Raw genomic sequence first — 11,522 nt, forward strand, 5'->3', positions numbered from 1 at the left:
CACACTCTGCTTGTAATAAAAGTTGGTTCTTGAATGTAAAGAAGTGTGTTAATGCACCTGGGAAAAACATGTACAGAAAGGAATTGAATTTGCTTCTCTCTAACCTAGGTAAGATATACCGGAATGTTTCATTGTTTACAGTAATAATCAAAGCATCCATTCAACACTCATAAGGATTATTTAAGATGAAAATTAAGTAAATTTAGTTATTTGTTTGTTTTCAACAGAAAAACAATCTCCTATTTTAAGTTTATACCCCTGCAGCCAAGTGATAAGGGCATTTTAATGTTTTCCTGCATCTATCTTTTTTTCCATTTTAATGTGTTGCAGGATTAGGGGGTAGCTGATGCTGCCATTAGGTAAATGTGAGCAAGTAGAGATCCTCATTACAGGGCAAAGTGGATAAAAGAGTCAGTAGCTAAAGATGATGGAACTGTTGTGTCTACTGTCCATTAACTTGGTAATAGCACCTCTTCTCCCAGTGAGGGGAATCGCAGGGAGCAGCATTTTGCTGCGTTGCAGGAGCAAATCCCTGAAACCTCTGCAGCAGAAATGTCTGCAAGTAAGGAGATAAATATGTGAAGACAGATTGCAGCAAAGACTTTGGGGGTATCAGAGTTTTTCTGTTCTGGTCTAACTATTATGTAGAATTACTTGCATCGGCAAGATGTCGAGCATTCTGTTCACAACCCCAGGAATATAAACTAGGCTGGTAACACGCATGCGTCTCTCCCAGGATTTGTGAGTTCTTTTGCCATGTAACTCACAGCTGAGTGTTTCTTCAGCACTGAAAATAAAAATGCTCTGCAAAGCATATTGTAGCTATAAAATCAGAGAAACTAAACTGAATCTACTGACACTTCAGGGTTTCATTTGCCTGCTCATAGGCATGGTGTTTATGGATCATCCAGCAAATGTAAACAAGGCAGGTGCTCAGATGTGTGCTCTCTATTGCTCTTCATTAGATGGGAGTGTGTGATGCTTATAGTTCAGTATTGAAGGGAGTTGAAGTTCTATGTTACCTCTGGGGCTGTTTCTAAAGTAGAAGTTGCTGTCGTCCTAGCAAAGGACTGGCAAGATTTACTACACGAGCTTTGGCCTTCTGACTTCCTAAAGCTTTACAGCCAGGAGTCCTGAATATATGTCACTGCTCCACCACAAGGAAATTTGTGTCATTAGACTGAGAAGTCAGATTAGCAGTAAGTCATAAAAACACACCTGAGTATTGATTTCAAATAACTGAAAAATAATTGGAGTTGATAGGTTACCGTCTTCCTGGTTTCGGCAACGCCATCCAAGTTGAAAGCAAAGAAAGAAGAATACCTGTCTGTTCTGTTGCTCCTTTAATCATGCATTATTTACATGCTAGTTGGCCATTGAACTGTTTTTTATGAGTTTTGAAGTCTAGGGCTGCAACTGGGTTTCAGATACAACATGCAAATGGATCCCAAAAGGGAGCTGTACTTCTGAATGTCTAAAGGCTATCTTCTAGCACACTTCATTTTAAAAGCTGCTGATGTTCACATTGAGGTTTCATAGATTTTAATATATGTAGTAATACTTTGCCTGGGAAAGGGAAGATCAAATGGTTAGCTTTAGATATAATTGCATTTCTCAATCTCTTGCACAAACCCTCTCATAACTTCCCTTCCCATCTTTTAGAATCATGTAGCTGTGCTACACAACAGCTTTGTATGTTTGCCTCATTTATTGGAAAGAGGTATCTTTCCTTTTCTTTCTGAAAAAATTTTGTCTTATATTATTTTTGACTAGCAGTATATATACCTAACTGAATAGATAAAATGCTATTGACAGAGCAGTATTTTCTAGTTGTTTACTGTGCTCTGTTTCATACAGCAGTGACAGGGAATCATGTTTGGGTAGAAACTCTAACACCAATTGCTGCTCTTATATTACACAGTTTTCTTTTTATTGCAAGGTTTCCAGTGTTTGGCTTCATATATATGTTCAAAGTATGGTTGAATGCATCCAACCTGGCTTTCCTTTTATGTCACTGTACGGCCTATTTATGATGGACATACAGAGTCACTGCTTCCTTTTAAATTTCTGCTGAAGCTCTGCTTGTATATATATAAAAATATATATATAAATTTTTTTCTGCTGTATTATTTTCAGTAAACCCAGGATTTTGCAGTGTCTGTGATAGACATGTTTGTTACTAAATGTGTTTGCCTAAGGTATTGAGGCGATTCTGCTGGAAGAAGTGGTGCAATGCCAGGAGTTACTGTAAGACTGGTGTTTAGAAAGCAGTGCTCACCTTCCTGGTGTGTACAGCGTAGGAGATGTTAAAGCAGATGAAAATCAGAAAACAAGAAGATGCTGTGCCTTAAGTCATAACAAAATGCCTGATAGTCAAACTGAAATGCAAAGGGGGAAAGTAAGGAGCATTAAGATTTAGCACTTGAATAATCCTCTCCATCTTTTGAGCACTAGAGGTATTAACTATTTAAGCATCTAGATAAATTTTTCACCATAGAAAGAGATACATGTATGCATTATCCTTTTTGTCTCTCGGCAAAACATACAGACAGGAAAGCTACATAACTCACCCCATGCAACACTGCATATCACTGGCAAAACCAAGATTTACCTGGCTCTAGGGCCTGTGCTCAATTCATGCTGCATAGCAGTAGTGTATGTCTTAATAGTGTATGAATAGAAATAAATACACAAAATTCCTCTTTTGATGTAGACAGCAAACCTATGTACGGTATAATAACTGTACAAAGAATTTGCAGCAGTTACACAAATTGCTAGTTGTAGTACTGCGGGTTGCTAGTCTCAGCAACCTGCAGCACTGTACGTAGCTAGTGTTAGCTGTTGTATTGATCCAGGCCACTAAATCTTTAATTATCTTTCATAGTAAAACTTGTCTAAATAAATTGTTCTGTTGTTACCCAGTACTGCTGCTCTTTGGCAGCAGGAGAGGTTGATGCTTGGGTCACTTCCTGCTTTTTACCATCTCCATGATATTTGTCTAAAGATTTGGTACTATTAAAAGAAGTAATGCATCTTAGAAACTAATGGACTGCTAGGCTGTTAGTTCTGGAGCATAACATTCCCTACTGCTCATCCGAACAGGGGTGTAATACTTTATGGCTGTACAGATTTTCCTACCCCTTGAAATTCTCCCATTTATTTCAATGTACTTGTATTTTGGATGACCTCAAGGAGTTAAATGGCCGGTTCAGTACTGCTCTTCTCGCTTGTAGGGCTAATGTGGTAAGTTTGGATGATGTTTGTAAGATTGGATACACATTTTTCTAGCATTAGAAGAAAACCAAAGCCTTTGGCACATGTGATGATAAACAGTCATTGCAGGTGTCCTCTTGGAGGTCTTCCATGTGTGTGTGGCTGTTTCATCTTCACTGATACGCAGCTGCCCTTAGCTTTCATGATTACAGCCAGGTGATTTCTGTCAGTGCTCTGTTTACTCAGTATATTGATTGTAGATAGGTGTGTATTTAGCTGCTGAAGAAGAACTTGTCTCAGCTGAGAGAACTGACCAAATATGTTTGAGATTTGCATTGACCTGTCAGAGATTTGATGTTTTATTTCCAAACTGTAGATACTTCGGTTGCTGTGATACAGATTTTGGAGTCCCTGAGGTATGTTTATACAGGAACAGCTGTGCCAGATCTTACTCTCAGCTGCACCAATGTGCAAATGCATGGTTTTGGATGAGATACATGTAGAATAGGGAATCAAATGGAGGAGATGGTGCTGAGGCAGATTCAGGAACATGAATAACCAGAGGCTGGGAGTGTCTAAGCAAGCACAATGTGGCATGTCTAAATGTATCTGCTAAATCTGTTTTTAAGAGGTCGAAGTTTTCTTTATCTGTTGTGTAATCAGTCATCTCCCAGTGCATTGCCCTGTGACAGGCCTGCACCACTGCTAATTTGTTTTATAGTTAGTGCAGTTCACAGTCATGCCTTTTATACTGCAGAATAAAACCAAATGTATCTCAGTGAAATAGTGGTATGAGGATACAATATTGAACAGGAAGCTCTTTAATACTTGACTACAAACCACTATACCACACATCATTACGCTGATGTGTTGCACTGGAAGTGAAGATACAATGAAATAACAGGAAAAAACCCCCAACCAGTTAAAAACCAGAAGTTTTCCTTTTACAATGAAGGAAAAGAGGAGGGGAAATAGTGCTTGGAAACAACCACAGCAACTTGAATAATCGGTTCAGGAGAAGTATCATAAAATGGAGCAATATTCATGTCTGCATCTGAAAGCTGAGCTATAAAATCCCAAATGATTGTGCTTGCTGTCAGTGAAATCAGCCAGCTGTGTAGATCAACAACCTCTGGTGCTTTTTAACTGCAATGTTTTGTTTAAATAACCCATTTATAATAAAAAGTTTCCACTATTATTCTTTGCAGTGGTTGCTAGCTATGTCCATAGCAACAGACAGTGATGCTGCAGGAGGAGTTCAATGTGTTGATTAGATGATAAACTGAAAGAGAAGAAAACAGATACTCTATTTACAAATATCTTGAATGCATTAGGAGTTGTAGAAGAAAAGACTGGAGAAAATGGACTTTGGTTTCTATTGTTGACTGAGATGTAGGTTTTGTTGTGGAAATCTGGATTTTTCTACTAGTTTGAGAACTGTTGTTGCTGGAGTAGTACATCCAGGCACACATCAGTGGTGTTCAGTATGATAACACCCAAGAGCTGTGTTTCAAGCACACATGGGTTCTTATATCAGCTGTACTAATTCCTGTTGCTTAAAATGTAATAATAATTTGAAAAGAGAGTAGATTTGTGTGATAATCAAGTTACATTAAACAAGAATTGAAGTGGCTGAATTCCTGGAGGGGGGCAGAAAAAGAACATTTTAGCATAAGTAGCTCACTTATGATTATTCTTTAGTTTGTTATTGTAATTGCTTGCTTCTGGATTGGCAGCATTGTTTCTCACTGCAAACATCTCCTTCATGATCAGTTATGTAGTGATTATCTTGGGGTTTGTTTTGTGGGTTTTTTAATCTCTACACCAGTAATTGCTTGATATGAGCATGATTTTAAATATGTGTTTGGGATAATTCATCTGAGCATCCTTCCTGGGAATCTCTATCTCCAAAGACTAAAAATAAGTTTTATGTCTGAGGGCAAACTGCTAAGATTTTTGTAACAGATTCAGTATTTGGTGATCCTGCTTAAATCAGAGATGCTTTTTAGTAACAGTCCTGTCCACACATGAAAACACTTGTGATGACTTTTGGGGTGTTTTTTGAGTGTTCTCCTGAATGCCATGTTTTCTAGATTACTCTTTGGGATTGGATGCTTGGGGGGGGGGTGGTGTGTTGATGGTTCTGATGTGGTCTGGGGGGGGAGGTTTGACTAGCCTACATGCTTAAATCCAATAGCCAACACCGAGTGGAGGCCACCCTGGATGAGAAACATGATTATTTAATATACTTTCCAATGATACCACTCTTTGCACCTCTTGTGAGGTTTGCCTGTTCTGCAGTCAGTTATTCCTTCCAAATACAATGCTTTGAACTTGTTCATTGAGCTGCAGACCTCAGCCTTGTAGAGGGGCTTACGCAGGACTTACGCCTTTGGAATTCTAATTCTGTTTTCCACAGTTTTTGGGACCTCAGCTGCAGATTTAGAAAGTGAAATCTTTATTCAGTCAACAAACACCAATGAAAATATTAAATAATTCCAGAATAATTCCTTCATTCCAAAGACAGACCCTGTGGGTTTCTACCTGATACAACTTTCCAGTCAGGTAGTGGATCACTGATGACTTGTCAAGTACAGTTTTCCATCCACTTCCATTCCAGCCTTACACTTGATTTGCACAGAATAGGCTTTGTGTAATGTATTCATGAGCAAACGTAGGGAATATAGCCTTGCTTAACCAAGACCTTGAAATGACGAAACTAGTGCTAGAGAAGAATAGGGAAGCCAAGTTTAAAACATGGAAATTCTACTGCTTCTCTCATTTTCTTCTGGAAACGTATCTGCTAAACCTGTTAATAGCTTGTCTTCCTTCATTTCACAACAGTATTTAACCTCTGCCTGGCAATTAGGACTGTCTTGGTTCTTCTTGTGTAACCTTGGGACACTTCCACGAGTAGAAAGCCAGTCGCTTCCCAGAAGCACGTGTTGTGCCGTGGCATAGCTAGAGAAGCAATAGCATTAACTGGCATTGATTGTCAAATCAATGCATTCATTTGTGTAGTTATACTTAATAACCAGGTTTTAATATCAGCTGTGTAAGTAGAAAGTTTTTATTAATAGATGGTTGATTTGGAGCTGCAATATACCTGGAACCTGAATAGTGTTTTGTGAAACTGGCATCCAGTCACAGCTCTTGGGGCTTTGTTGCTCGGCACGTTGCCCTAGCACATAAGCTAGGATTTTGCTCTGTTGAGCCCTGAAAAACATGGGCTGTTTGTGAAAGGCATGTATTTAAATAATTTTGAATAATAATTCCCCATCAGAATTGGAAGACACAAGGGTGATGAAATGCTCACTCTGTTAGGCCATGCATGCACTACTCGGAGTCAGGATTTCACTTGAACAGCTGTGGTTTTAACTGCAGTGTGTCTGTGTGGTTTTTCCAAAAGGGGAAATCCATGGGGGAAAGTCTTTTAGTAATTATGTTGTTATTACTCCATAATCTCTCCTTTTTCTATTAACACCACTGTTACGTGTGGTGGGTGGCTCATGGAGAAAGATCAGTGTGAGCTATGTAATGTGCACAGAAGTTTTTTAAAGGGGGACAGAGGTTTTCTAGTAAAATATATCTTGTAAAGAGGAATTGATATTTGTATTAGCTGGAGATAATGTTGGAAAAGAGGCTTTATGAAGGCCTTTGTACTAAAATATTGCACGCTGGTTCATGAGCAGATGGCAGCCTGCTAAGAGAAAGCCTAATCAGGTTACTCTATGATTTTAATTTTATGATGTTTTTATAACCTAGTATTATCTATTTATTCTGTAATCTGGTAGACTAATAACCATAGCAAATATCTGACTTTTGGGAATTATCTTGTAGAGTAGATTTACACATAGTATTTTCACATTAAAAAAAAAGTTATTAATGGAAATCCACCTATTTAAGATACTGAAGAGTTCATTTGCAGTGTTTTAATAAGTGATGCAGTTTTCAGTGCAGGAGAGATTTATTTAATTCCAGAAACTTTGTCTTAAATACCTTAATAATGGTATCCCCTTTGGAAAATTCTCATCACTTCTAAAGGCCTGATAACATCCCACTGATGTCAACAGATTAATTTCCATAACCTTTAGATCAAACTTAGAGATTATTTGGACCAGAATTTTTTAGAGTATTTGGGCAATTTGGAAGGCTGCAATTAAAAATCCCAGAGTGTAACTAAGTGTTAAGTTCTGGCTGCGATAATGGAAGTGATGAAAACCTTATTAGGTGCCTCTTTATACATTCAGATACTTTGAAGAAGTGGGTATGTAAAATGATTTGTCCCCATCATTGCTGCCTTAACCTGTCGGACTACAGCCTTTGGTTAGGCAGCATGTCATAAACGTAGTTTCTTGTTCGAAAGTCCCAACTTGCCTTTGCTTTCAGGTCAGTCTGCCCTAGTCCCTGGCTGCCTTTGTGGTAAATATATTGCTGAAATGCTCATAGGGTATGATAATACTGAACCCACCATTATAACTGCCTACCACTTGCAGACACAAGTACGTTGCTGTTTGTGTATTGGCTGCTTTTCCCTATGAACTCCAAAGAAATTTAAGAAATTTTACTATTAAAATGTATGAGTTTAAAAGCTCCTTTTCCTTATGCTGGAGAAATCCCAAAAGATCAGTCTGGTTAGTTTACTTGCTGGTTGCTCCTGTCTCAAAAATGTTAGATAGAGTCTAGTTTGATACTGCTTGAAAAAAAGCAAGATTTACACGTTTCATGATTTCAGTGCTGGGTGTGAAATGGGGACAAGCCTGCTCCATCTGCTTCAGTCAACGTCCTCCAACGTGCTGGTGAACTGAGCAGCCAGGAATCAGATTTGCCTTGGAACATTAGCGCAGCGCTGTCATGATTTAAAAGTTATATCAGACAATGCAAACAAACAATAAACCCAGGACGATGTGTGAAGGCAACATTAGGGTGCTCTGGGCAGCTGTTATGCAAAAAGTGGCTGTAACCCTGGTAAGGGCCGGGGCATGCCTCTGCAGATGTTTAGAAACTGGAATTAATGAGTCCCTTACAACGTGACTAATGGACTTTCCTGATGCACAAGGCTTGGGCTTGCTCTAAATAAAGCTCCCAGAGTCTGCAGCCTGTGAAGGCTCGTGTTTTGCTCTCTACCTGACTTTAGTTAATGAAATTGAAACATGCAGTTTTTCACAGAACTATTAAGATATCAATAACTCATTGTGGGATTTGTAATCAAACATTAATTTGATTCTGGAACTGAAGACCCCAGAGAGTTGTCTTAAGTAGCTGCTTTCTCTTCTAATTCTTTTTCTTTCTATACAAATGAATATCAAACCTTTTGCACTATTTTGAACATGTAACTTATAATGTTTAGCCCTTCTGCACTGATATTTTGGGGTTCAAATATACTTCTGTTCATTTAACATTTAAAATTTACTTACATTTCACTCCCAAATGTTATATTTTGCTCACACTCCAATAAATATTAGTGTATCATAATTTAAAATCCTGCTTCATTTTCAACAATTTTCTTAATAAATACATTTTCCCTTTGCTCTTGATTAGTATATGAGTATGATGGTTTAAAAGTCTAAAATTGCCAGCCAATTTAATACAGATACCAACAGTGTGCATCTCACCAGTATTCAAGGCTCACCTTTAAAACTCTGGGAACAGTTGCAGCTGGCATCAAAGGAGCCTGAAATATATCTCAGTATTTTCAAAGAGTCTTTTAATGCTGCTTTCTTTAGAACTACAGTAGGAATGAATGTGAATGTCATTCTCTTTAATATTCAATTATTAGCACTTCATTTGAATTTTATCTTTATTTGCTTTATCAAGGATCATATTAATTGCATTTTATATCCCTGCTCTAAATCTATCACAGTTTCTTTGATTCATTTTCTAAGTCAATTAAGCTAGTACAGGTTCAGTGCATAAAGGGGAAAAATCATACTGTGGGGTCTTTTTTAGTAGTTTTTATAATAAAAACTGTCAATAAAGATAATTTAAGCAGGATATTTAGCTGGTGTGTAATGACTGATTTTAAAGCTGAAGATACAGCCTTATATATTTTTCAGGAGACTTTTATTGGGGTCTAGAGCACAAGTCTGATGAGAAATGGCTGAGGGAACTGGGGAGGCTTAGCCTGGAGAAAAGGAGGCTCGGGGAGACCTTATTGCTCTCTACAACTACCTGAAAGGAGGTTGTAGTGAGGTGGGTGTTGGTTTCTTCTACCAAGTAAGAAGCAATAGGACAAGAGGAAATGGCCTCAAGTTGTTCCAGGGGAGGTTTAGATTGGATATTAGGAACAATTTCTTCACCCAAAGGGTTATCAAGCATTGGAACAGGCTGCCCAGAGCAGTGGTGGAGGCACCATTCCTGGAGGTGTTTAAAACATGGTGCTTGGGGACATAATTCAGTGGTGGCCTTGGCAGTGCTGGGTTAACAGTTGGACTTGATGATCTTAAAGGGCTTTTCCAACCTAAAGAATCCTGTCGTTCTATGATAGCACTATAGAGGTTCAGTGTGCTTTGTATCCACATTAGAAAATTGAAGGGGTATGAATAAAATACATATACCCTTTGAACACTGCTGTGTTCATACTGTAATTTTTTATACCCCCTCCTAAGTACAAAAACTAGTAGGAATGTGTGATTTCCACTTTTGCTTTAAATGATGTTTCAAAAGTAAAATAGTTGTGAATTATTAATGTTAACCACACCACGCCAGTGCAGGAAAGTTCATTATTGATTGATTAGTGTATGAATACTTTGACTTAGCACTGACTTTTGGAGGCCTATTGATGTATGAACTTGTTTCATCCAGTATAATAATTTTACATATTGTTTTGACCTCATGCTCAAAGATTTGACTAGTAGCACCAATTAACTCAATGTGGCTTCTCATCAAGTAACGGAAGTGAAGGTAGGAGTTTTTTGCTCCAAGTCTTGCATTCAGATTTCCAAGTTTGGGCCTGTCCCAGTCCAGATTAATGTCACCTTTTACTCCACAGGCTTTTTCTGGAACTTTTCATTTTCTTTCATTCTTTTAAGTTAAGCCCTTAAATTTTTATGCGATATCTCTAGATTAAACATTTATCTCTCATAGTCAAGAAAAAGACCATCTAATAGATGTAAAATGCAAAGTAACCAACATTGTTATGGAGCAAATGGGTGATGCTACCTACAAGGGACTTTATAGAGACATTTGTTATGTTGCAGCCCTAAGCAAGAATAGACTTGTGTTATACAGTGACATGTTGAGTCCTTCAGGCCTACACCTGTGCTAACTACAGGGTTGTGCTTTCCTTCCTGCTTTAAAGGAAAACTCTTCTCTCCTGTCTACACACAGATCACCTGTGTGTATCAATTAGGCTCTAACTTGCTGATGTTCTTGTCTGTGATGCTGTGATAATTAGTGATGCCATAAATACAGAAAGTTTACCCTCTGAGGTTCTGATGCCTTTGATTTCTACTTTCTCTAGGTGTTATTTCCTGAGTGTCAGCCTGTAATAGCCTAGCTTTCACATGTTGAACGTTCTTAATAAACTGACTTTGCAGCATACTGATGTTTGCCAGGACTGTTGACAACCCATAATGATAGTTATGGACAGGTTCTGTTGTCATTTGCCATTTCTTGTTTAACTTCTTATTCTCATTTAAACTGTTCTAGTTTCATACGTTGGAGCTTCCTGCATGTCACCATGAGCATCCTGCACAATCTAAACAGAGAAAAGGCATAGAGCCATAACAGATTCAAGTATTACCTGTGAATGTATTTGAAATTGGGCTGGTTTTTGTTCCCCAGTGCCTTTATTTAGATGTCCAGTGAAGATCATATCAGTGTGTCAAATCTGAAGCGTTTTATGTTTTTTGCCTAGTGGGTACCATTCTTCTGGTTTCAAAGTGATCTTTTTCCTTCCTAAACAGAGCCATCACACTGGAGAATCAGCTGGTGATCCTTGCAACATCAGTGAACGATGCAGGAGGCTACTATGTCCAGGCAGTCAATGAAAAGAATGGGGAGAACAAGACAAGTCCCTTTATTCATCTCAGCGTAGCAAGTGAGTATCCAAATTGTAGATAATATGCTGTCATACTGAGGCTGCAGACAAAAGTCTGCCCTCATAAAACGAGCCTTGCCAACAAAGGATTGGATCTTCAGAGAAGGTCAACATTCCCTGCTTGGTTTGGAGTACATTGTACTCCTTGTGCAGTGAGGGGGACTTAAGAGAGTACATGCCCTCAACAAATCACTCTTAGAGCTTCTTGTCTAATGGTTTATTTTGTGTGAGGCAGGTACATGATGATGTCCCTCGCTGTTTGTTGTGA

At 38.4% G+C, this 11,522-nt stretch overlaps 1 protein-coding gene across 1 annotated transcript in view; it reads left to right on the forward strand.

The window, feature by feature from the left end:
• LOC104407439 (protein sidekick-1-like) overlaps positions 1 to 11,254 on the forward strand; it is a gene marked incomplete at both ends in the record, with an annotated part of 82,906 nt that extends 71,652 nt beyond the window's left edge. The window contains one exon of the mRNA XM_010016723.1: positions 11,121 to 11,254. Coding sequence (XP_010015025.1) covers positions 11,121 to 11,254 — 134 coding nt within the window. The remainder of the gene's footprint in view (positions 1 to 11,120) is intronic.
• Positions 11,255 to 11,522: the final 268 nt, after the last annotated feature.

The sequence above is a fragment of the Nestor notabilis genome, unplaced genomic scaffold (genome assembly GCF_000696875.1).
Source record: "Nestor notabilis isolate BGI_N333 unplaced genomic scaffold, ASM69687v1 scaffold2656, whole genome shotgun sequence".
Classification (NCBI taxonomy): Eukaryota; Metazoa; Chordata; class Aves; order Psittaciformes; family Psittacidae; genus Nestor; species Nestor notabilis.